This window comes from Cataglyphis hispanica, chromosome 1, assembly GCF_021464435.1.
Source record: "Cataglyphis hispanica isolate Lineage 1 chromosome 1, ULB_Chis1_1.0, whole genome shotgun sequence".
NCBI lineage: Eukaryota > Metazoa > Arthropoda > Insecta > Hymenoptera > Formicidae > Cataglyphis > Cataglyphis hispanica.
This window is the reverse complement of record NC_065954.1, coordinates 7,531,631-7,558,624: the sequence shown is the minus strand read 5'-3', so window position 1 is coordinate 7,558,624 and position 26,994 is coordinate 7,531,631. Positions and strand designations below refer to the sequence as shown.

Here is a 26,994-nt window from a genome sequence, read left to right as displayed (position 1 = left end):
GCTTTCACGCAATTAAATTTTTTCTTAAGATTTGATATTAAAATTTATCGCATTATTTAGTCAGAAAATTGATTCTTAATTATTCAATTGTATGAAATTGTATGAAAAGTCTTGATTATCAAAAAAATGTAAAATATATTAACTATAAAAAAGAATAAAAATTATTATGTCTTATTAATTATATCAAACTCCTGTTCTTTAATATGATTATAGATACGCACAGAAAAATGCTTGCTCATTAATATAATTGTTTAATGTGATAGAGAAAAACAATTTAATTATAATTTATATTGATTTGTGCAATACTATTTTATTTATATTTTATAAATTTATAACGATGCATCATAGTTTGATTTTATTAATAAAACTATTCATTGATTAATTTTGTCACAATATTGTTTTATTACAATAATACAAAAATTTAATCTTTTTTATATTAAAAATTAGAATCTTTAATGCGAGAAAAAGATAACATTTTGGATTGAAAAAATTTAATTTATTTATTTATAATGAGATATTCCGCTTGTGCTGCCATACGTCTATTTGAATCACGTACCTTGGGAAAACCATGCGGCGTAGCTTGTTGGGCAACGGGGGTATTGGTTGTCGAAATGACACTTCCGGTAGAACTGCTTCTTCCGGTCCCGCTGGAATCGCCTTTCGAGTCCTCGCGACTAAACGAGAATCTCTTTGGGCTCAGACTAAAACTGGCCACACTGTTTGTCACAATCTCCTGCAGGGAGTTGAAGAAACTCATTTTTGTCGTTTTCTACTTGTGATATTTTTGTCTCGTAGTTTTCTGCGTGAATGCTGACGTCGATTGTTCAAAGAATCGCGAATGTCATCATCGTCTACTATTCAAATTCTTTTGTAACTTGTTTTTGAGAACCGAAATACCGTAAAGCACCTCGAAATCTACAGGCATCGATGCAGATGGTCGATTAGATACCGCTTGCCGGTTGACTCGTCATGAATGAAAATCCTCCGGCCACGAGAACTTTGACGATATTTTCTCGCGTCGCAATATCGATTCTCAGCCACGGCCATTTGCGATTTTTCTTCGAATTCTCTCGGCGTGATTCTTCTGAAAAATTTCTGCTCGTCGCAAAAGTCATCGTACTTCGTCGAGCACTTAAAATATCGCACACTCTCGATCTTCCCGCTCACGTTCTTGACGCGAAGCAATCATCTGTGAAAAATCGAAAGAATCATGATAGTTTCGTACAATATAATACGTATTAAGACTAATAAATGTATAAATTTATATAAATTTTTAAAATAAAAGTATATTGTATTAAACTATTATTTTTTATTTTATTATATTATTTTGTAGTTAATACATGATTATATAGAAATTATATGTATATTATATAATGTGAATAGTTAAGAAAAAAAAAAAAGAAAATTATTACACAAATTTAAACTCACGCCATGAAAGCTCTAGCTATAGCCGACTTATTTGTTAAAATGTTACGCAAATACGCTGTTAAAAGTGTCTAAACTTTCTAACGTGAAAGCTTCTAACTTTCCGAAAACTACTCGACAACTACGCTTTTAAACTTAAATATATAGTTATACAAAGCTAGCCGTGTGATCAGTTGGCAACTATATTTAGCAACTTATATTTATCTTAGAAGCTTCTGGAGAATAATAATAATAATAATTTATTTTAGAATCATATAAGTTATTAATTAATCTTACAATTTTCTGTATCTTGATAATTATATAAGAATAATAAAAATAATAATAATAATAATATAAGAATAATAAAAAGATAATGATAATGCATTTAATAATGAGATTATTAAAAATAAGGATTATTAATATTATTATCAAAAAACAATGTTACATTTCATAAAATACTTTATTAAAATTTTATTACTAATTTACTATGAGAGATGTGCTACAACTCAAGTGTTGTCGAGATCGAGTATCCTGACAAGACAGCGGATTCTGGATTTGGTCAGAAGTATCCGTCGTGATCCGAGGGACTAAAACGACGCAAAGAGGACTCAGTAGGGCGTAATTACGAGATTCGGGGCGACTTTGGGGTTAGCTCTCAGGTCAAGCGGGCATCTGTCCATTATCTCGTGAGCTGCATATTAACCGAATCTCATTTGAAATGTCGGGTCCCCGCGATTGAGAGCGGTAGAGGAGAAAGCCTCTAGTAAAGGATTGAGGGTTTGGGCAAATTAATGTGCGACCAGCCGCATTTCCGCTGCGGTACTGGGTGACGGCAAAATACATACACGCGAGTAACGAATCGGTTGGCAGTGCAATTAGGGCCGTGATTGCGTCTGATGAACAATCTTGCGAATCATTCGACATTTGAATATTCAACCATTCGACAAGTGTCTTTTAAATTCTGCTAGTAGTGAAAATCTATGGGGAGATTTACGTCACATTATTTTCTATACGAAATGTTGTTGAATCTTAACGAGCTTAAATTTAATATGAAAGATATTTTGATGACTTTTTGTAGGCAATTTTTATTTAAACAAATTTTATATTTTAATTATTTTTTTTTTCTTTACTTCAGCACAATTAAAATATTTTGATCAAAAGTGCATAAGTAAATGCTAATTATAATAATTATATTTATATTAAATTAATGCTAATTGATAATTATATGTACAAAATTTCAATCAAAGTGCATAAGTAAATGTTAATTATTATGTCACTGCAATAATCAAGCTCACATTTAGCAAGGCAAAGTAACAAAAGTCAAAGAGCTGACATTTTGATTCAATTATTTTTTTTGTACAACGTTTGCTACAATCTTTGAATGGCATTACTGAGCACGGTGCCGTAAAACAGATTATTGTTAATTACGTTTGAATATAGCTAGCACGAAATATAGCGTTCACGAACCGAGTATCTGGCTACATTTAAGCTCCAAAATTGTCCCCATAATGTGAAAGCGTGATGTTTACGAAATCGCCGATGCCGCAAAAGCGTCGAGCTTAAGCGGAGTAATGAGCCCTACAGCAAAATAGGATGACATGGCTGGAAGATAAACGTGCAAAGGTAAATGCCACTTGGCGCGGTAATCCGCAAAGTTACATCGAAATCACGAAAACGTGCCGATGGGTTACATCGTGTTATAAAATCAGGTTTCGCCGATCGAAATCGGCTAAGTTGACTTGAAAATTAAACATCGTCCCCTCGAGGTGACATCCGCGGGCTTATTAAATCCTGTAAGCCTTTCTCGGAGCCGCATTTTCACGTTTTCGTAATGTTTGGAAAATATTCATATATAATAAGTAAACTAAGTTCTGATAATTAAAAGAATAAAATTCTTTAATCAAATATATATTGTTTATATTGTATAATCAATAAATAAAAACCTAACGTTTAAATTTATTTTATTGATAACATGTTGACATATATGTAAATGTTTTTTTATAATAATTATATTCTTTCTATATATAATGTTATATAAAAAATATACATGATGATTTTTATGTAAATGTTATGAATCACGACAATATTTCCTATATTTTTTCTTCGGCGATGGCTCTTAAATAAATTATCTCCGTGTCTCTCCAAGAATATTTCATGAATATCGTAAAGAAAATCCGATAATAAAAATGAACAAGGACTTGGACAGGAAAAAACAAGAAAGAAATAAACTTATTAAAAACATAGAAAATATTAAATATAAGTCATTTAAAAAAAAATTGCATTCTATTAAAAATGTTTTTTTTTATAATTCCAAGTTCTGATCTTTACACAAAAATGTAAAGATATTTAAAATCAATAATTAACGTTTGCAAAAAAATCCAATTAGGATTTTGTAAAATTTGAAAAAAAATATCATACTTTTGCGATATTATCGTACATCGATATTAATAATGTTAAGAAATATGTATGTAAATTTTTTTTAAAGCTTTGAAGGTAAATAATACATCTTTACAATATCACATTTTCAAAAAGTGTAGTTCTGCGTGAAGTTTTAATGAAACTACGTCAATGTAATATCATAAAAGAAAGAAAGAAGAAAATATTAATAAATTCCCCTAAGAGAAAACAACAATTTCTGTTACTGTAACGACTTTCGGAGATCTCGAAGAAGACAACACTCGTTGCGAAATCGTTTAATGATCTTCGACTATCGATTGCTTCGACTATCTTTTTATACATGCTCGTAATAATATCCCACAGGATTAATTGCTTTTAGAGTTTGCAAGCGTGATAACGAGTGACTTTCAATGTGACGCAAAGAACTTGTTTTTTTCTACTTGCTCTTTCCGTTAGAATTTTAATTCAATCGTTACTTTAAACTTTTTTACAATTATATAGTTTTCTTTTTTTATTATAGCAAAAATTTTAAAAAACGTAATATTTTATTATTTTATTTATAATAATGTTATTTTAACACAGTTATTTAAAAAAAAAAAAACAGAGATAACTTACATAAACATAATAAATGATATAACATTATAAGTGTATATAAAGATTAGTATGCATCATTTTCATAAATTATAAGCAAAAAATATTTATATAATTTTTTAAGTTATAAAGCACATATATGTAATATTTATTGTAAAGAAATATCTTATTTTATCAATCAAAATTAACTTATATTTATAGCATCGTAGAACGTTGTTCCTATAGATTTAACAATAAGTCTATACAATATCAAATACCGAAAGAGCAATTGAAAAAAATAAACTATTATTAGAGAATTTTTGAAAATCCCGCAAAGCTTTTAATAAAAGTTTAATAAAAGGCATTCTGTTATTATTCATCAATAGCTTTTTATTTTGATTGATTCTTTTTTCTGTTCACCATGTTCCAGAGCAATAACTGCCTCCGAAACTCGTTTCGCCGGCGCTTAACGTCTCTCGGGAAAAGAATAGCATTTAATCTCGTGGAAAGAGCTACGTAAAATATTTACAACCTAGATTGCACGTAGTTCTGATTTTTCTTATCAATTATTAACTAATTCGCAATCTTGCATTTCTTATTATCTTAAAAAGTAAACAGACATAAAAATTTGATTTCTTATTTATATTTATAGCTATTTAAATTTTTATATAATATAAAATTGAGCGAATATTTCTAAAAAAAGATTTATATGGTATGTCTGATTAAATTTAGTTTATAATATTTCTTTTCACAAAACAATTGCTTTTTAAATCAAATTTTAATTAATTTATAATACTTCTTTTTGCAAAACAATTGCACTTTAAAACAAATAAATTTAATTGTTATGAGTAAAGTTGTCCACTAATTACGAGAGATTATACATTGTGTCATTGCAAAACTTGTAATTGTTAAACAAAGTAAATATTATAAATAAAGTTATTCAATTCTTTGTATTAAAGTAATTACTGATTTATTTTAAATTTAAAAAATATTTTGATACTCTCTTTTTATACGTGCAATATGTATCCAAGTTTATCGATATGTTTCACATTTTGTTGCGTTAAATTTAATCTAAAATCTAATGTATACAAATATCAATGTTTCCAATATTACACATGAACGTTAAGCTCTTCATATCCTGCTAGGATTAATTTGAAACGTTAATTGCGCATTGCGAGTTTGTTGAATCTTTTTTATAAAATTACGGCATAAAAATAAATGAAAAAAGTGTTAGTTGCACGTATATATTCGAGCAAAAAACAATTCACGAGTGCGTGGCCCGACTACGAGAATTAAGGCGGGACAGAATATAATTTCGAGAAACGCGCGATGCACGTTGATTAACTCGCGGTCGCTCATTATACAATCTCATTCTGTAGGTGCGCTCATTACCAATACTTTACAGAAAAGTATTCTCGGCCGAAACTTTTCGTTGTAGAAACAGGCATGTCGGATGTAAAGCACGCGCGAACACATCTTCGCAAAACAGTTTGTAACTCAAAACTTGTCTCATATTCTGCTTGCACATGTACATCTCTAATGTACATCTCTAATGATAATCCTGCGTAGATTTTACATCTGGTTAAAGTATTAAAGAAATGTGACGCAATTTAATTCAGCTATTAAAGCATTGTTATATTCATCTTATTTCAGCATATCGTGTTATTCACTTTTTAAAGGAAATATTATTAAATTATTAAATATATGCAAAATATCGTTATCATCAATCATATAATAAATATATGTAAAATAGATATTTTATATGTAATTAAATGTTGTTACTTTATTATATTTTGTTTAATTTATCTTCAAAGAAAGATGATTATTCAACAAAATATGTTTTCAATACATATATTGGATATAGTGGAGATTTAATGTTTCAATACAAAATAAAATTATATTAAAAAATATTAAATAAATATTGTAATTGTAAAATATTTTAATAAAATATCGTGTTTTTCAGCAATAATTAAATTAATAAAATCGCAATCCATTGTGTTTTTAATTTAAATACTTGTTATTTGTATCAAAAATTAAAAAAGAGACAATTGGAAGAGAAATAAATTATCAATATTATATAACGATTATTATAAAAAAAGTTCTTTCTCAAGAATAATTTTTCTGTGGTCATTATAATATCTGTTTTTGTAAAATAAACTATGTTATTGCATATCTCGCATCTATTATTATTATCATATTGTTATATTTTATTTTAAAATATACATAAACGAGTAATAAAATCATTAGCTATAAAATTCAACATGGTTTGATGCTAATTTATTTTGCATCTATATACCTCATATGCTTGTACATCTTTATTTTAAGAGAGGAAGCGTAATTAATTCGCAGAGAAACGCGTGAACAATTTTATTCTAGATTCCGATCATTGCTTTAAAAGTAGGTATGCTTATCAAAATATTGGTGTATTGCGTAAGAAAAAATCGACATTTATTCCACAAACGCTAGAGTTTGTGTTGGATGCAAATAACCTCGACCGCAATCAAAGTTCGTATCTATTGCATTTACCGTCCGACATAAATAATTAATTACTTCAACTGTACAATATTCTCTCTAACATGATTAGTATTGCTCTATATTTTTATACTAGTCATTCATTTTTTTTATTACATAATGTTTTCTTTTTGCTCGTGTATATATATATATATATATATATATATATATATATATATATATATATATATATATAATTGAGAATTATGCGTAGCGTAACAAAAGTTAAGCAACTTATCATAGCAACGCAAAACACAGTTCCGTTAATTAAAGGACTGTGTTAATTAATTGAACTGCCAGGTCAGCATATCGCACACCGAGCCCTATTAGTCATATTCGTGTTTTGCTGTATGAATTTATGCGCATTCTACATTAATCTGATTGAAAATCAAGATTATTAAAAATTTAAGAAAATTTGTTAGCATTTATTCTCTTCAAAATATTTCTATAATTTTTAATATTAAATAAAATATATCATATATATATATATATATATATATATATATATATATATATATTTCAGCCATATTTTGCGTTGAATGTATGGCGGATACAAAAACTGTTTTCAACTGTTTCATGCAATAAAATATACTGTAATCTCATGCCCTTGTAAGCTAGAATTCATCTCAGTTCCACAATCAATCATATAAATTAGTTCAGCTTCCGTTTTAATCCAAGTAGCACCGTTACATCATTATGACATGGAAACGGCCGTTTTATATGAAATATATAAGTGCAGACAGAGAGTGAGAAAAAAGTATAAATTGTAGAATTTTCTTTTAATTCTACACTACAAGAATATATACTTTAGAAAATTATCATTTTTTATTATTTTTATTCTTGCGGCAATGATGGTATATTAATTTTACTTTAATTTTATAATAAATTTCAAGATTAAACAAACACAAAGAATTAAAGTTTTTTTTTTAATTTTACATAATAAAATGTAGAATAATTTTAATCATGTTAATAATATTTAAGTAAAAACTAGAAAAGCAACATACTTATAAGTTCCAAAGATAATCATATAATCAAATAAACCTTATATACAATGATCTACATTAAAAAAAATATATTAAAAATAATTATAAATTTTTTTTTTATACGATTAATCAGATTAATGCTCGTAATTTTATCAGTAATATGCAAATATACTAATGCGATATCTTTATCAATTCTAGAAATTGAGAAATTGATTCTACTAAACTGACAGTTTCCTAAAGCAACATACGCTTGAATATTAAGGTGGTCACATTTTGTTTCTATTATCTGGCGTAAAAAAACTTTGATGCCTTTCACGTTAATACTAAAACCTCTTCTTTGGTCGAGACCTCTTTTTTCGTTTCTCTTCAAATTGAACGTCACATCGTGTTTGTTGCTCTCACGAGAATCTCGTTTTTGCAATTTATTTAAACTTTGTTTCATAACTTGTCTCTCTTCTCTCTTGCGATATTTCGTGAAAAGTCAACCTTACGAGCGAAGCGTTTGCGAAACAATCTAGACAGATGCCTTTGAAGTTCGCTCGTTGAAAATTTTTTCATGAAATGAAAAAAGCCCATTACGAAGCGAAGCGAAAGCTTCGGCGTAGCCTTACTTGGGCCAATTTCATTAGTCGATCTGTCCGTTCTCTACGCGTCCTACTCTTTCACACGAGGGCCTGTCCTATTTCAAAAGCAGCCACTAAACATCTCAAGATCCTTGATAAATCCAGTTCTTGAGATATTCAAAGCGAAACTAGGCTAAGAAAGTGATTCAGCACTTGGAGCTTTAAGCTAAAGTAGCACCTCAGAAATACATTTTATTATACACATTATATAATAATATTTTATTGCCTTTTTTATAATCATATTTCAAACTAAATGAATTTACTTATTAATGTTTTTATAAATTTAAATTGCGCGATTAAGTAAAAAGTGAATTTATAAAACTGAACATTTGCAATTTAATCTTCAAATTTATTGAAATATTATTCTAAATGGCACGCGGTTAAAATTAGAATAAAACTTTCGAGCATAATCCTGATTAGTCAAAGCCTCTATTAAAAGGCGTGAATGCAGCAAAGTATATGAGCAAATAAAAATGTTATCTTTATAAAACCTAAAATATTTGACGAAGGAAAAAAAAAGGAAATCGTAACATAACTAAAAAAGACGCAATCTTAAAGATGCAAAATTATGTCGTATTAATGCGATCTCTGACACAAGATATATTAGGAACAGATGCTAAGGGAGGGACAGATGAAATAATAGGCCCCGAAATTTCCCTACAATGTAAAGGAGTCTTCTGCAAGAATAAGAATGACATATAGTTTCATAAGCTAACTTGGCTGACTCAACTGTTTCTTAAACTACTTTACCATTCCAATATTATTCATGAAAATGTTAAAATATTATGTGCTGAGGTAAATATTAAACTGAATAAATTAAAGCATTTATAATCAAAAGAGGAGAAATATTCAATATGTTAATTTTAGCACATAAAGCTTAAGAATATATTTAAAATGTTATCCGTTTACATTTGTATATAAGACACAGAACATATTTTTGAAACACGTAAAAAAATGTATCTATATAAGTTAAATACATATGTAACATATAAAAAAATATGCTGTTGAAAAAGAGCCAGTTTTATTTCAAAAAGTTTCTAATGTGCTATTATATATGACAGTACATGTAACAATTTTATAACAGCTTATTGTATAAATTGTATAAAAATAAAAAATTTAACATATTTTTTAAATTTGTAAAGTAAATTTTCTATACTTTTTTTTTACAAATCTTGGAGATCTTTTTAAAGATACAAAAAATATGCTTCCTTTTGAAAAAACATGTATTCATATCTCGTTATGTTTCAACATCGAGATTCGTTGAGTCATCCGCACCTTTCTGCAATATATATATCTTGATTATTTTTCAAATTCCGTGTATCTATTCCGAGCACAAAATAAAAAGGATATTTTTTGATGCAGCGTTCTTGTCTCTTATTATTCCTTTTTTTTTCTATTTCGTAGTTTCGAATTTATGTGCGCGATCGAAGCGATAAAGATGAATACGCAATGTTATTGCAATGTTATGTGCTATATGGGCCAAAGGTGATTCCTAACTTTCGAAAAAGCTTCATATTAATTTGCATTTGTCCATTTGCATTTCAATTCACATACTAGGTCGCATATTCTTAGAACGTTCTATTTTGATGGTAACACTATTATCTATAACACAATGGGAGATAGTATATTATGATGGATGATTTTAAGTTCATTTAATGATAAAAAGCAGTTTACACAACCTACTTTGATCGATCATTGTTATCAATCTTGACAGGAATAGTTCTAATCTTTCGTGTTATATAGTGATTTCGATTTCTACCTATTGATATGAATTATCTAAAGTTGGTGCATAAATAAATAAAAATTAATCACTCGTGAAAAGACAACGCAATTATTACTAAATAACGTTATTCTGTTGCAAAATTACATTTCTCATGCGTGTATTTTATTTTTTACTTTCTACTCCATTTCCTTTCTATGCATAAAGCAACATCTCTTTTGTTGCATATATGTCCTTTGTCTGTATTTATCAAGTCAAGAAATCATTTCAGTCAAGAAATTGAAATTTCACATAATCTTTCGAGCTTTTCGCTGAGTTACGCGGTTATCACGATACAGTATAAATTCTGACATAGTATATATTTTATATATATTATTTGAAAATTTCTTAAACGTGGCAATTGCGCAAATAAAACTTTTAACTTCTTTTTTAACTACAAAAAATTACTTAATATTTTTTATATAAAAAGTATAATAAATAAATAATATTATATATATATATATATATATATATATATATATATATAAATTATTTAATATATTTTATAATAAATTGTATAAAATAACGATATAGTATAAGAAAAGTCGCTTTTATTTTATTTTTTCCTTGATCTTGTTTTATGTAATTATCTGAATTCTAAATAAAAAGGCACGTTTGGCGCAAAAGCATAAGCATATAGTAAATTCGACATTTATTTGCATTTTCTGTCCTAATGTGCGCTATTAAAGAACAGTATTGATCATCATTTCCTGAAAATTATGTTTGACGTTGACGCATTATAACAATGCTGTTGACATTTCCCTCTATGCATTCAAATGCAAACAATAACACTTTGTCCGCGCAATGTTCGATAATAAACGCATATATGCATACCAATATCTATTTTCCTAGCTTGCATCTGCGCAATCAGATATAAATGCCATTTTTTGTGTGCGTTTTGCACGTTAAACGTTTTTTCATATATTATATGTATGGAATTTTTATGTAAAAAGATACGATGCACCAATATACGATTTGCAACTAATTGAAAGTTAATTGGATGTGAAGTAACACGTTATAAAAAGAAAAATATTGTTATTGCAAATATAAAACGTTTGTCTTTTGTTATTACTATACAATTGACACTAGAAACGTCCTTAAGACGTCTTATTTTTTTGTGTCTTATTTTTTCACATATGTTTTTTTCGTATATATTGATCTTTTTGTTTAACAAGATACATGAATTAATTATTTTAATTAGATTTTAGTGTATGTATAACTTAATATTTTCTCGAAAATTTATTATACAACGAACAATATATGTATAGCCATATACATAATATGCAATTTTTGTTATCTAGTATAGTCTCAATATTACGTCACATATGATTCTCTCTATAGATTAGAAAAATTGATGTAGGTAAGTGTTATATACTTTGACTTTGTTCTCAATATAAGTTGCATAATAATGTTACTAATACAGGTTACCAATGCACGCAAAAGTGCTGAATACCGTATGATATTCTGACGATGTCAGATTATAGAATGAACTTGTAATGCCAATTTACTTTGTGCGCGTGCAATTCAAGGTGAACAACATTTCCACGTGACTGACTATGAAACTATCGATTCTAACTTTGTTATGAGAGATTTACCTAGTTATTTGTTAAAGCGCTGTACTATTGAAGCAAACACGGTTTTAGTAGAGCATGTGCGTTTTACTTTCATATACTATATCTTTTAAATCAAGCGTATCAAACTACGCGACTACAAGTGCGCGTAGCAGAGATTAGATTCTCAGAGATACAAAAAAGCTACGATTTAAACTAAATATCTCTTGTAGTTGAATTTGCTACAGGTGGTAAGATATAAATAAGATGATGGATAAACAGAGATTGTACTATTAGCTGATATACATAAAATAGATCCGACAAACCACTGTACGATAATTTATTACAATAATATATTGACAGTGAAAATTTGAGATAAATTAACGTGTTAGTCGAATTTACAGATTATATTTACAATATCAACTCGATATAATACTCATAATATTTAAATTAAATGATTGCTATCATTTGCAACGGGATTATAAAACAATTTGAAACAGTTTGTCAATAAAAAATTTTGAAGAGAGCTCTATTGCGTGAAATTATAAGCTCGATTTTCGATGAATTATGCTAGGATCTTGGGAGCATAGTTTAACAAATATGCAAATATGCAGCTAAACGTGAAATGAGAAATAGTTGTCCGTATCAACAGAAATTAAAACTGAACTATAAAATAATTTAAAACATACCGTCATATTTCAAGTATTTCATCTTATCATAAGTTTCTTGGGTGCATCCCGGTTACAAAGAGTGTAAATATTGTGATAATATTTCTGATGACTCATTAATATACAATCACTGATCATTGAAGCAAACGGTACAGTATGTAAGAAGATCTGAAGTTTAATTCAGTTAGTTGCCTATCTTTGGAAGAGAACTTGAAGCAAAAACTAATACTGTGTTATATTACGGAGATTAATCCGTTCGTAATAAATTCGTTTTGCATTCTTTCTAATAAGTTGATGATTCTTAATATTTATTATAAATTTTATTATATTTATTTATAATTAATATAATAATATTAATTTCTATTTAGACTTAGGGCCTTCTTTAAAGGTCTAGTCTAAAGTTAAAGATAGACAGAGGTTTGATTGTTTTTTATATTAAACTCTCTATGTGCAAATATTGTAGACAAACAACTTTTTAAATATACACTTATTATTTCAAAATATCTTAATTTATAACTGTTTAACTTTGACTTTATAACTTCAAAATTATTACAATTATATCAGAAAGAAATTATGGATATAAAATAGATTTATATATTTAATTTATACATTTAATTTTATATATTTTATATTTTATTTTGCTGAAAATATGTTTTACTTTTTAATTATTAAAACAAGACTCAATATATATTAGTATATATGTATATATGTATAATATACTTAAATATATATTAACGTATATAATATATTTCAATACATTCTGTAATTTAAATCTGTTACTTATGATCTTTCTATCGTACTTATTTTATACTCAAAAATTTTCTGATTTTATGTCTCGAGCTCGTAATTTGAAAATCCTTTTGATATGAAGAGCCGAAGTGAATAAAATCGTGAGATAAAATCTATCCTTGGAACATCTTGCATGGCAAGATTATTTCGTGTGCGTATACGTACGTATATTTTTATGTACGTGATTTGTGTGCTTATTTGTCTAACTTTTTATATTTTATTTTGTGATTTATATATATATATATATATATATATATATATATATATATATATATACGAAAATATCTAAACTGATAATCTTGCACCGTAAGAATGGTTAGCTACTATTCCTTATCTCGTGCACGAAATGACTATATTTTTTTGTTTTATTTCAAGATTTAGGCACTTTTTGGAATAAGGTAACAATCATTAATTTATAAAATTCTGTATATTATATATATATATATAAATTAAAAATTAATAATAAATTAAAAAATAAACAATAAAATAAATAATATAAAAAAGCAATAAATATCAAAAATAAATAAACTACAAATAATTAGCTTTTGTATTTAATTAATTTAGAAAATCTGTATTAAATATATGTATATCCACATTAAATATATTTTAGTGAAGAAAGATTATTTATAAATTATCATAGACAAACTATGACATTTATAAAATAGAATTGCGTGAGAATCGATCGTTCATAAACACCCGCATGTTTAATCGAGCATGCACTACGCATACGATGGACGTAATATCTGCGCGTAACCTCACGTATTGTGTGACGCACGTATTGATATTAGAGAGCAAAATATTGTGTTATTATTGGCAATCAACATAGTTGGCCTTTTTACAAATAAACACCTACGCTGAAATTCTCGTCAAAAACTATTTTCGAAAAAACAAAATTTATTTGGCATTTCACATCTAATGTGTAATAAATATACGATGATTATTTTTCTTGAGTACAATTTCTTTCTTTATCGTAATGTCAATATAATAAAACTAAATTTATTTTTTTATATAAATGGTAATTAAAATTGTATTGCATACATATGATTTTATTCGCGTATACATACAGTAGACATAGATTTTTACAAAAATCTATTTAGCATATCTGTATAGTCTAATTGGTTTAACAATAATAATATTTTGACATTTTTCAAAAGTTTTTACGTCTCTTCATTATATTATGCGATCTTTGTTGATGGAAATCAGCGATAATATCATATTTATGGAAGTCAATATTCTTCGTAAGGGTCATGATGGGCGTTCAAGGACGTTGTGAGAAGTCATTTCCATTGCCAGTCGATTCTCCCTGACCTCATTAAACGACATTAAGCAGGTTTAGAAAAGCAGGTAGAGAAAAATTTGCTTTCTTAAAATTCGCTTTTTGTTTCAAATACTGAAATCTTAACGTATGTGTTGAAATCTTAATCTTGCTTACGCAAGTGAGTTTATATTGTCAAAAGTTAAGAAGGGTCAATAAAGAATTCTTTAATGTTGTCTTGAACAAGAACGTGAGAAAAATGACAAAAGAAGTAAGTTTCCAAAAAAAAGTAATGGGTACAAAGTTAATCGATAAACCGTGAGCACGAAGAATCAAAGGATTTCCAAAGTAATAAAATGGATAGATAAATACCTGATTTGAGACGGTTAGAACCTTAAACATCAATAATGATTTTAATTGGCAGTCGTTAAGTCGTTGAATAATGATTTAATATAAAAACATAGTAAGTCTCATTTTTTTGTATTTGCACAATTTATATTTTTATGCGAAATAATTTCAAAAAATATTAATAAAATTGAAAAATAATAGAAATTTTTTTGCTAATAAATAAAATGTTACGCAAAGAGAATTTGTCAAGATATTTACTTTTGATATTCAAAAACTTTCTTTTTTTATGAAACATTGTCTGTTACCTATACTTAATCGCGCATTTAAAGTTTCACCGTTTTGTTCCTCTGATCTGATACATCAAGAATGAACTGACATCGAAAAGATGATTGATGGGGAATAAAACTGGGCCGAGAGAAGCACATGAAGCTATGACTCGTTCTTGTCTCGAACATTACATGAACAGCAAGCTTTTTCTTCTTCAACCTTTCAACGTCATTTCCGCATTGTCGCCACTCAAGGGTATTTTCTTCTCTTTTTCTTTCTTTCTCTCTCTTTTTCTCTGTTTCTATATTCAATCTAGGCTAATTTGATCCTTTTTTTTCACTCTTATATGCGCAATATCGTGTGTTCGCTCTCTCTCTCCTTTTTCGTCTGTATAACTTCTTATCAAATATGATATTTTTGTATCGCAAGGTAAAAGGGTGGAAGAGAGAGTAAAAGGTGGCACGTGCGTCAGCTTGTACGTCGATCAAGAGATATATACTTTTATCCATTTATCTATTTATTGCCTCTCCTTTATGTTCCATTAATTTGCCATTAAGATGCTCAAGAACAATGTTCGTGCCTTGCTATCTTTTTTTTCTATTATCTCTATTAAGATACAAATAACTCGCAGTGCCAGCTTATAATTATCCAAGTTTCACGTGCACGTCATTTTCACTATTACCAGATATTTAAAAATAAGGTATTGTTGTAATACAGTGTGTACATAATTAAAATCTTTTCTATATCTTTTATTTTTTATCTAAATACATATGTATTTTTATGCAAATTCTCATGCTAGCCAAGATTTTAGTAGCAAAAACTTTACGTGAGTGGAATAAAATTATTCCCATTTCTCTTCGCACGTCTCTTCTCTTTCTTTTCTTTCTTATGATTTTTATTTTTTTATACATTCCTGGTTGAATCTTAAATCTGGCTGAGTTTTACGCGTACTTAGTACAAGACAAACCCATTAATTCCTCTATTAGATTTATCTCTAAAAAAATGAATTAAATAACGTCCCTTTGTTGGGTTTTACAAGCAATAGAAGCAAAAGATAATTATATGCTTTAACATAATAAAATCTACTAAATTATAGCCATTCGATAATCTTGAAAGCCACCATTTTCACATTATCTTAGATAAATCTTAGATAAATTACAAAAATAGCTATAATATGCTTATTTAATTCCATAGGTACATTTTAATTTTTGAAGTTATACACATTATTTACAATACGATTTTCATACTTTGCGATATTTGTCAAAAGTTTATAACACAAATGTTATATTATCGGATCATAAATAAAATTAATAATTATTTAATATAAGATACAGAGTTGAACTTGACAAAATAACATCGCATTTGTATACAGCTTATTACAAAATAGAATTTATATGTATATAGATTTTTTGCTTGTATTATTTTGGTTATAGTTGCTGCAAACAATACACATGCCAAAGGCACGTGTCTTACATATTAAACGTAACATTCTGGTATATTGCTGCAAGAAAATAGATAATATAATATACGAATATACATATACACGCAAATATGAAAATTTTGGATCATTTCTTTGTCTATGTTCAGCATAGACATTCTTATATTTTATGTGAATATATTTTGAGCGTTTTCGATGAGTGTATGCGACAGAGAATAACTCGGATATTTCACTGCGAGCGTCGTCTAGAAAGACATGTAACGACCCATACGAATGTAAATTTTTTACGATAAAAGAGCTACTAGTATACGAAGTTTTCTACGGGTTCATAAATAATGCATATCTACCGGTCAACGCTCATAACACGGAAATCAAACATGGACGCTGTCAAACTTTATCTAGGTGAGAATTCAGGTGCGATGTTTTTTTTCCTATCGCGCGCGCATCTTCCATTACAGGCGGACGATAAAAATGATACGAGTGAAATATATTGCATACGCGTGCTGAAAATATTTACGTAAATTTTACAGGCGTAAATGTAATATTATTTGAAATTATCGATTAATAAAGACACATGGAAAACAAAAGAAAAATATTAATAATATTGCGTCACATTAAATTATAAATATTGGACGCAACATCAATAAACATATAATGAATATGTCTATGTTTAAAAATGTGCACAAATTCCAGCTACATGAAATAATTGCTCGCTATTTAATCGAATATACGATACATATATTTTTTTTTAGCAAATATCTCTATTATATTTGCTTTGAAATATTTTCTGCCATCATCATGCGCATATAAATTTTCGTTACTTCTACAAAATTGTCATGAAAAATATGAACAAATTTTATGAAACGTAAAATTATTATAACTTGTAACATTTTTATATTAACCAAAAGTAATCTTTAATTTTACATGCATCAAAAAAAATCTTATTAAAGTATGAAACAAGAGAATATTAAAACAAGATAAAGATAATAACTTTATTACTATTATCATGAATTAAATCCATAAATCATACGTTATAAATTTTCAATTTGCTATTATTAATATTATAAGAAAATGGAAAAAACAATAAATTGAGTAAAGATTGCATTAATAATACGTTATTATTGTCAAATTTGTTATTGATCCCTGTTATTTGTCCTATTTATTTGATCCATGTTGTCCGTTCTATTTTATTTATTCAAATTGTAAAAAAATAAATATTTTTTTTGTCACATTTATCGTTACAAATCGAATGGTTGACCAAGAGGCAATTCGGAGTTTATTCATATCTGTAAAAATTAACTTCACGAATATTTTCAAATACTAAAAAAGGCTGATCAATATAAAAAAGGATAATTATATAAAAAAATATTTTGTGTAATAATTTGAAAAAATACGATACAACAAATACGTAAAATGCAATTATAAAATTCTAAAAAATTATTTTAAAATACATTTACATATTTAAAATACAATATCATTAACGGAATGTTATATTAAAATATTTTATATATACATTAAACTTTATTAAATTTTATATTTAAAAAAATAAATATTTTATAAAATTATTTTACATCTGTCAGTTTATTTCTCTAAAATCCCTCTAAAATGTTGCATTTTTATTATATGGGTATTTTAAATCTTGGTCACACATCTACATTCCATACATACGCACATATACAATAACAAGAAATATTATAATTTAGAAAATACAATTTTAAGAGGATGTGTAATTATACTTAATATATTGTATACAGGTAAATTATACAGGTTCAATATTAAATTTGGAAAATATTAAGAAAACTGATAAATTTTAAAGTATAAAAAACAAGAAATATATGTGCTACATAAATATATTATTATATTAAAAACAAAAGATTAAAATTATAAATATTTTTTTATTTCGATACTTGCTTAAAATACATTTGTAATAACAGATGTAAAGAATTTATATGCGTATTTTATATATTTCCATTTTTTTTAATTTTTATGTATTCTTAATGTCTTAATGTGAAATAAGAATTGGCAAAAGTTTGAATGTAATAGACAAAGAGCATTGTGTATTAAGAGAAATGTCCATTAGTCGTGCCTACAACAAGAAAATAATTTTAATGTATTCTCATTTATGCAATGGCATGAGTTATTGTATAGAGTTATTGTAGAGTATATTACGCAATATTATGACAGAACGAAACAGCCATTATCTAATTAATTCGCATTTTATACATTCACTTACTATTCATTTTCTATTCCGTAATACATTTGAGTAATAAATTATAAAATGTCTATAAGTTAACATATTATGTAATACATGTATTGTTTAATTTACATGCAATAATAATTAATTAATAAACATTACAGCGATGCTTGCCATATTGCAAATATTTAAACTATAAGATTAAAATCTCGAAAATCTGGAATCCGTGAATATATGTATCGGTAGATTTATAAATTGTTTATACAATTTAGGATTTAGAAATATATAATATATCTCAAATGATTACTGTTTTTACTGCTTACGTAAAATGGGATAATGCGACAGATATGAATTAATAATATCTCTTTAATATTAAATGTGTCTTTAAAAAAGGGCACTTATTTTAAAGAGATATCATGTAAAAATGATTAAAAATTAATTTAAGATTCTTAAATGTAGAAATCTGTATTTAAAAAAAAAAAAAAAACTTTACAAAACTTTTGCTATATTCTTTTGTACATGACAAAGTATTTGTTATATTTTGTTTTAATTATATTTATTATGTCCGTATATATTATAAAATGCTAGACGTATCAACGTAATCTTTACAAGTCATGAATGATATAGCTCCAAATTCTTCACATATCGAAATATGTATTTCACGTCGAGAAATACGGTATATTTTCGAATACGCTCCCTTCAGCATTCCGATCGTGTAGGAAAAATGGGTAAATCGGATTAAGGTTGTGTCCAAGGATTGTGTAAAGAGCCACCCTACGGCGTTCGTTTTCTTCCTTTCTTCAATCAACGTGTTCTACAGAATACGAAAAACTTCGATCTAGAAAAATAATATCTCAATTGTAGCCAAATCAAAAACGCGTGCGCTGCTATTAAAGTATGATTATTGTTTAATATGTGTTTAAAAAACAAACTTTTTATTATATACGTAAAAAAAAGAAATAAATTATAAATAATGATATATGAAAAAATTTTTATAATACAGAATCATATACACAATTTTAATTTATTTCTGAAATTGTTAAAAAAATACAATTGCTACAATTGTTTGAAAACATAAAAAACTTTGTAAAGTAAAATAATCTCATTATTGATATAATGCGTAAACATCTACATGAAATCTCGTCGTCTCGTTATGAGGATAATTTCCGTATGAATGCATTCGTCGTCGACAAGATGATGGGAATGGAGCGCGAGGCTTGTTAAAACTTGACTCAGGTCGGCGTTTACTGAAAGTTTCAGTCTGGGCAAGGGATAGATCGAGATGCAGCAAAATAAATGGAAATTTCCAGTTGCCACGTGAAGTCAACAAGTCAGAAAAGCACGTATCGCGAAATGCATTTCATATATTAAAATACATTTGTTATTTCTTTTTATTATTTATTATTTATCTTATCTCATTTTCAAAAAGATTTCTAAACTAAAGAATAGAACTAAAGTCTAGACCATAATTAAAATTTTAAATCCTGGAAGATAATTTTCGCGAAGTCTGTCACACATACACACATACACACACACACACACACACACATACGTACGCACATACACATACATGTATATACAATAATGATTTCTATGTAGAATTGTTTGCTGAATATAAATGTGACAAATTAGATATTGAAAATGATGATAGAGAAAGAAATAAACTTAATAAATAAAAAAAAATCAATTTTTTTATTAAATTACTTAGTTTATTATCTTATGCTGAAAAATGATATATTTATGCAGTACTTATTATTATTATAATATATTTAATATATTCATATATATCCAAGAATTTAAAAGAAACAAAATGTGCATGTGTATGTGTGTGTGCATGTAAAAATGATAATAAAGATATTTTTTCATTTATTGTATCATATATATTTTGCTATATTTTGTTTCGTAACTCTTGTATATATCGGTCATATATCAAAGAGATCTTTGTTTTAATAAACGCGCGAGAAATATTCAGATGAAAGTGTTTAATTATCGAATAAAAAAATTATGTAGTTTTATGATTTGCCGAATAGAATTTTGTATATATATATATATATATATATATATATATATATATATATATGTATATATGTATATGTGTGTGTGTGTGTGTGTGTGTGTGTGTGTGTGTGTGTGTGTATGTGTGTGTATTAAATATAATATTTATAATGTGCAAGTGTATAGAATGCATTTCACATTTCCGGAAGAACGCCTTTGATGTAGCCATGTTTGTTTGCTGATCGAATCGTTCAAATAATATTTCAAATATCTTCCACAAATACATAACTGTCAGTCTCAAATGAAATCACGAATCAATCCTACTCATTTTAAATCAATTGTGCATTTAATTTTTTTCACATTTTTTTTTTTACTTTGTGCAGCTTCTGATCAATTTGTAACAACAAAATCTATATTTCATAAATGAAACATGTACACAGTTCAATGTAAATAAATAAATAACTAACGCTCCAACAGTTTTAAATAAAGAAATATTTCCGTGTTAATTTATGAAACACAATTGCCATTAATTACAGTACGCGCGCGTGCGTCAAATGCGAAACAATCAATCATTTATTCCTACGTCACTACTCGTCAATCACAAATTTTCCGCAAAAATATCTCAAAAGGCAATTCGCGTAGCGATTCGTTGCAAAAATAATCGGAAAGTGTTAAATTAATTTTTAAAATGCATGATTGATTCCGCCATTCCTACACGCAACACTGAAACGTTGAAACACATAGTTTCAATTTGTTTCTTTCATGTTTTATATTTCGGTGTATTAGTGGCTAGACGTTACGACATATCGTGAAAAGAAACGCTTCAAAAAGCACGCAGTGAATGATAAATTGCATCAGTAGTTCAAGTCAGCATATAACCAGACAGTTATTTAACGAGACAGTTATTATACGAGTTATTATTGAAAATCGTGTTCGCTTTTTTGAATCAATGACCGAAAACGAATACACTAATGTAATATATGATCATTTTTAATTCATGTTGCAATTTGCAACATTCTACTGCTTGCTGCTTATCAATGCGTATATTATCTACTGTAATTAGTTAGAAACTTTATTTCGATAATTAAAATTTAATTTAATTAATTTTAATTTGATAAATTGATTGGTTAAAAATTTTATTGAAGTATTTAATTTAATAAAATAAAATTTTATCCTCACTTGATCATGTATTTAATTAGATAATTAAAATTTAATTATATTTTTAATTTTAAATGAGAGATTAAATATAACATAAATCTCTTATATAATATAAATATATGTTGATGCACAGTTCAAATACAATTTTTTATCAAATCTTTTTAATATCATTGTCAATTTCGTTTCGTCAGTAGTCATATATTACGGTGGAAAAGAACAGACAACACGAACACGCGAAATTATATTTTCTAATTAAATCATACTATGTATATAACGAAGATATTTAAAAAGGCACAATCAGCGGAATTAAACTGCGAGCGCAAGAAATAGCACGTGCACTCCGCAAATGTTCAGATCGGTAAAGTACGTAGAGGAAAAGGGGAAAAGTTGAAAAGAAAAGCTCTGGAAATGGTAGAATACGTGTCGACGATGGAAGCAGTAAAAAACTCTCGGCTAAGGTAGAAAGCTTCGCGGTTGTGCTGAATTCTTCGATTTTTCGTTTATTGCTTTTTATATTAAAACCGTCGACTTTCCAATAGTTCTATTGCAACCGTTTCGAAACCGATGCAAATTAACTGCGATCCATGGAGCATAAATAAGAATAAAAAAAAAAGGAGAGAAAATAAAATGTATCGAACAAAGAAGGCCGCGAGACTCACCAACACTCTCGAATAAAACATATCAATTTTGCTTCAATTAAGCGTCGTGATTAATTACGCGTGATACATGTGAATTGAATTTATGCATTATTCATTAGATCGCGAAACGTAGCTCGTACTGGATACTCTTATTAAATTGTTCGCACGGCGAATATTTCAGTTTGATGTGACAAGTTTATCTGCCTTAAATTCTTGAATAAATGTTCTAAAGTAGATTATTGATATGAGATATTCACTCTTCTAGACCAATCTCTTTGTTAAAGAAAAAAATAATTTAATTCTTTTTTTACAAGCTACTTTTATATATAACAGTACATATTTAAGGAATGTCAAAAAAGAGATAAGATAAGTTTTGTAGTTTGATTTTGGATGCAAAATAAAAAGTATTAAAAAATAATAAAATTAGGAATAAGATTTATGTTTTAATTAACTTTATCATTTAAATTATAGTTAATATATCTATTTAGAAACTTCACTATAGAGCAGTTACTTAATCGCTCTATTAGATCTAAAAACATATATCTGCATTTTATATAAAACATAAGTATATGACGCGTTTCTGTATAACAAGCATAAACATAGAAAAAAAGTATTAATCTTATTAAATAATAAAACAATTTGACAATGTATGTTTTTGATATTTATTTAATTATTTTGATATTTATTTAATACCAATCTCTGTTTAACACGCGAATTATTAATCCGTGATAATTTTTTGATGGTCTCTCGCATTGCGCGAACCACGATATTATCGTAACCACAAATCTCACGTGACATCCGTGAATCCAAATTTGTAGAGCTTCCTGCTGTAAACTGTCGGTTGTAAATACAACCGCACGTTTATATCTCTTAATTATTTCAAAGATCATCGGAGTGGTATATGAGTTGTGCGATTATACTACGGTATTGCGATTAATTTACCATTTATACATGCGTGTTGTAAACAATGGAAATATCAATGTTCAAACATCAGTATGCATTACATTACTTGAATATGAATATCTTTTAACGATATATATGTATATCGTATGTATATGTGTGTGTGCGTGTGCGTGTGTGTATAAAACAATCAATATATGAGAATGTTTATTCTCTCTTTTCTCTCTCTTTTTTTCTCCTTCTCTTTTTAAAAGCTAAGTAAAAGTAAAAAGTAAAGTTTTTATATAAAAAAATTAAAACATAATAAAAGAAAAAATAATCTAAATTTGATTAATTTAATTATTAATTTATATTGCGTATATAAAAATATATGCAGATTATATATATATATATATATATATATATATATATATATGTATCTGTAATATTAATATTATATAATATTAGTGAAACATACGGATTATTTATATCCCAAATAATAAGTTTTCTACATAACTGAATATAGAAATTCAGTACCATTCGCAGTTTCAAAATCCTGTATTATTAACTAACTTTTGTCGATAGCCGCAAGCTGCGTGGAATTCATCGTCAATCACAAATGTCAACAGTGGGTACAAGTCAATCGAGCGCTAATAACGAACACGCTTTGCCCGTTTCCGGGTTCGTGCGCTGTTTGTGTGATTACGATTATTATAATTATTGGCATATCATTAATGTATCGAGAAACGCCATGTGTTCATTACGCGACATTGCGCCACGGAATTTATCCGCAATCCGCTGGCGTCGCCAAGCAGTCCGTTAATTACATTAATTAATTTAACCAGATATTCACCGCACCTGCATGCTTTAAATATGCGATTATCCGGCAGCGATGAGATAAGCCAACAGGTTTCGTGTATCGAAACTTCAGTTCCTTCTAATAAGCTTTAGAATACACCGGCACAAAGACTGATATAATTAAATAATACTTTATTATTAAAAGAATGAACAAAATGCAAACTTTCATTTCCGTCGTAACTTGGTATGCATTAATTCTATTTTTTATTAAATTCAAGTATTGAACTTTGTTATTTAGATTTGTTTTAAAATAAACTAGCATAGTAATTAAATACAAAAATTAGTTTTTATGCAAAAATTTTAAAATATATAATAATTAAATTCAGAAATATTGCGAAGTTTGATTTTCACAAAGTTTGACGAATTTGACCATATAAATAAAGCTAGCGTTTAATTAAATTTTACAATTTTTCTATTAATTAACAAAAAAGATATTATAATGTAGACATGAGAAATTTATGCAGTGTGTAATATTTGTGTATAATGCAAATTTAAAGTAGTAGAATACTATAAACGCGCGCTATTTATTTGTATTGTGTATGTGTATATAATTACTTACATATTAATTCTAGTTTTCCATTTTTTTTTAAATAAATTAAATAAAAATTACACACCCACTTAATATTTAAACTATCAAACGTGTCGCTCAGTTATGACAAGCTTTTATTGATATAAAGTAATGTTCAGTGCATCGTCGAGATAACCAATTAGCATCGCAAAAAAGAGGTAACAATATTGCCAGTATCGATTTAATAAACTCCGTAATATATCAATTGATAATTTAATAATTGATTTATAATTTAAAATACATGTATAATTTAATATTCCGTTTATATATACGTTATAGTATGGAAAATATTTCGGCAACGAATAATCAAAACATAACATAGTATACGGCCTTGACGATGTAAACATTAGCGCGCTAGTGTTATGGCTTACGGCTTTATTCTCACGGCGACACTCGAACAGTAAGGAACGCGAAACACTCCACAAAATATCTCTAACTAAATTTCTCTAATTTCTCAACGCGATCGCGACAAGTATCGAGAACTAATTTGATATCATAAATAATTAATTATCTTTCACAATTTAAATTTTGAATAATATGTATTATGATATAATTATATCATAATGGATAAATTTCGAAGCGCATATTTTGCGTGACGTTTTAATCAAGAATCGAAATGATTAGAATCAAAATTGTAAATTATTGTTTTATTGCGATCTTTCTCTCTTTATAAACAATAATTATTTCTTTAAAAATACTTGATTTTTAATTATATTTAATATTTTATCATTATTCGATTTTTTGATAATTTAAATATGATTCGGTTTGAGAACGCATAATAAAATAGTCAAATCGCAGATTTGAATAATAATTAACATAATAATAAGCTCCATGATATATAAATCGTTTATTATATAATTAATCTATAATTTAAAATACTTGTATTATTTAATATCCGACACCGTATATACGTCATAGTAACATATTTTCGGCTGCGAAAACAATAACATTGTATTCGGCCTTGGCGATGTAAACATTAGCGCGCTATTAACGTCTTACGACTTATAGCCTTGTTATCATTCCTACAGCAACGCTCGAGCAATAAAGTAGTACTTGTCAACTCGCAGTACGATTTTCGTGTAAAACGGGGTTTGATCATGCCAAAAGTGCGGGAGTGTCGTTCAAAGTATCGCGTATAAGTGCGGAAGTATTTTTTAATAAAAGTGCGGGAGTGCCGTTTAAAATATCGCGCGTATGAATCAAATTGAGAGAAGGAAGAAGCCTAGGAAAGGCATCCGGCATCGGTGGAGCAGTCTTGTGGTAAGTAATTTGTTATTTGTATATTAATTATTTAATAATTGCATACGTGATATTTAAATTAAACAATTAATCGCGTAATTTGACTTTGTAATTATATGATTTAAATAAGAGAGAATTAGAGAAAAAGATTTTTACGTTTAAATATATTTTAATTATAGCTTTTATATGAAATTATTAGTTATTAATGTCTTTTTTTCAAAATTTATAACATTATTTTATTAATCTGTTTATTATTATATGCATAAAATATAAAATTCAAGCGTACAATAAGTTTTTTGAAATATTAATTATTTTATGCGCTGCTACAATTTGGTTCTATTTGTGTTACAGATCAACCTAACGATCTTGAGAGGAGGAGGAGGAGGCCTAGGAGAGGCATCCTGCACCGGCGGAGCAACCTAAGGGTGAGTATTATTATTTTTACATTAATTATTATAAATCCCGCACACGTATTAATTCGATTCGATCATTGTTTGAATAGAGTTGTTTAAACAAGAGAAACTCATACTATAAAAGTTTTTATTTAAAATAGTTTTCTTTTTTAAAATTTATAAAATTATTTCATATTTATATACTTTCTTATTATTATACGCATCGGATATAAAATTCGATGCGCACAATAATAATGATTTGAAATATTAATAATTATTTTAAACGTTGCCATAATTTGGATTTTATATTTGTGTGTTGCAGACAACGTAGCCTCAAGACCAAATCTCCGCTGTTGCGCATCAGTGCCGGTAAGTGATAAATTTTATTTTAATTTGAGGTAACGGATCCGTAGATCTTGTAGATGCAAATGTAGCTTGTAGATTGTTAATAAAGTCGTTGCCTCAAAATGGATGGGCTAGAATAAATGCAATCAAATAACTTTTAATAGAC

The 26,994-nt window shown here is 27.4% G+C and overlaps 1 protein-coding gene across 3 annotated transcripts in view; it reads right to left on the bottom strand.

Annotated features, from left to right (window-relative positions):
• The window catches only part of LOC126849606 (BAI1-associated protein 3), a 74,473-nt gene that overhangs the window by 41,386 nt on the left and 6,093 nt on the right, over positions 1-26,994 (bottom strand). For all 3 annotated transcript variants that reach the window (XM_050591593.1, XM_050591602.1, XM_050591610.1), the window contains exon 2: positions 557-1,189. In XM_050591593.1, coding sequence (XP_050447550.1) covers positions 557-757 — 201 coding nt within the window. In that variant the 5' untranslated portion in view covers positions 758-1,189. The remainder of the gene's footprint in view (positions 1-556; positions 1,190-26,994) is intronic.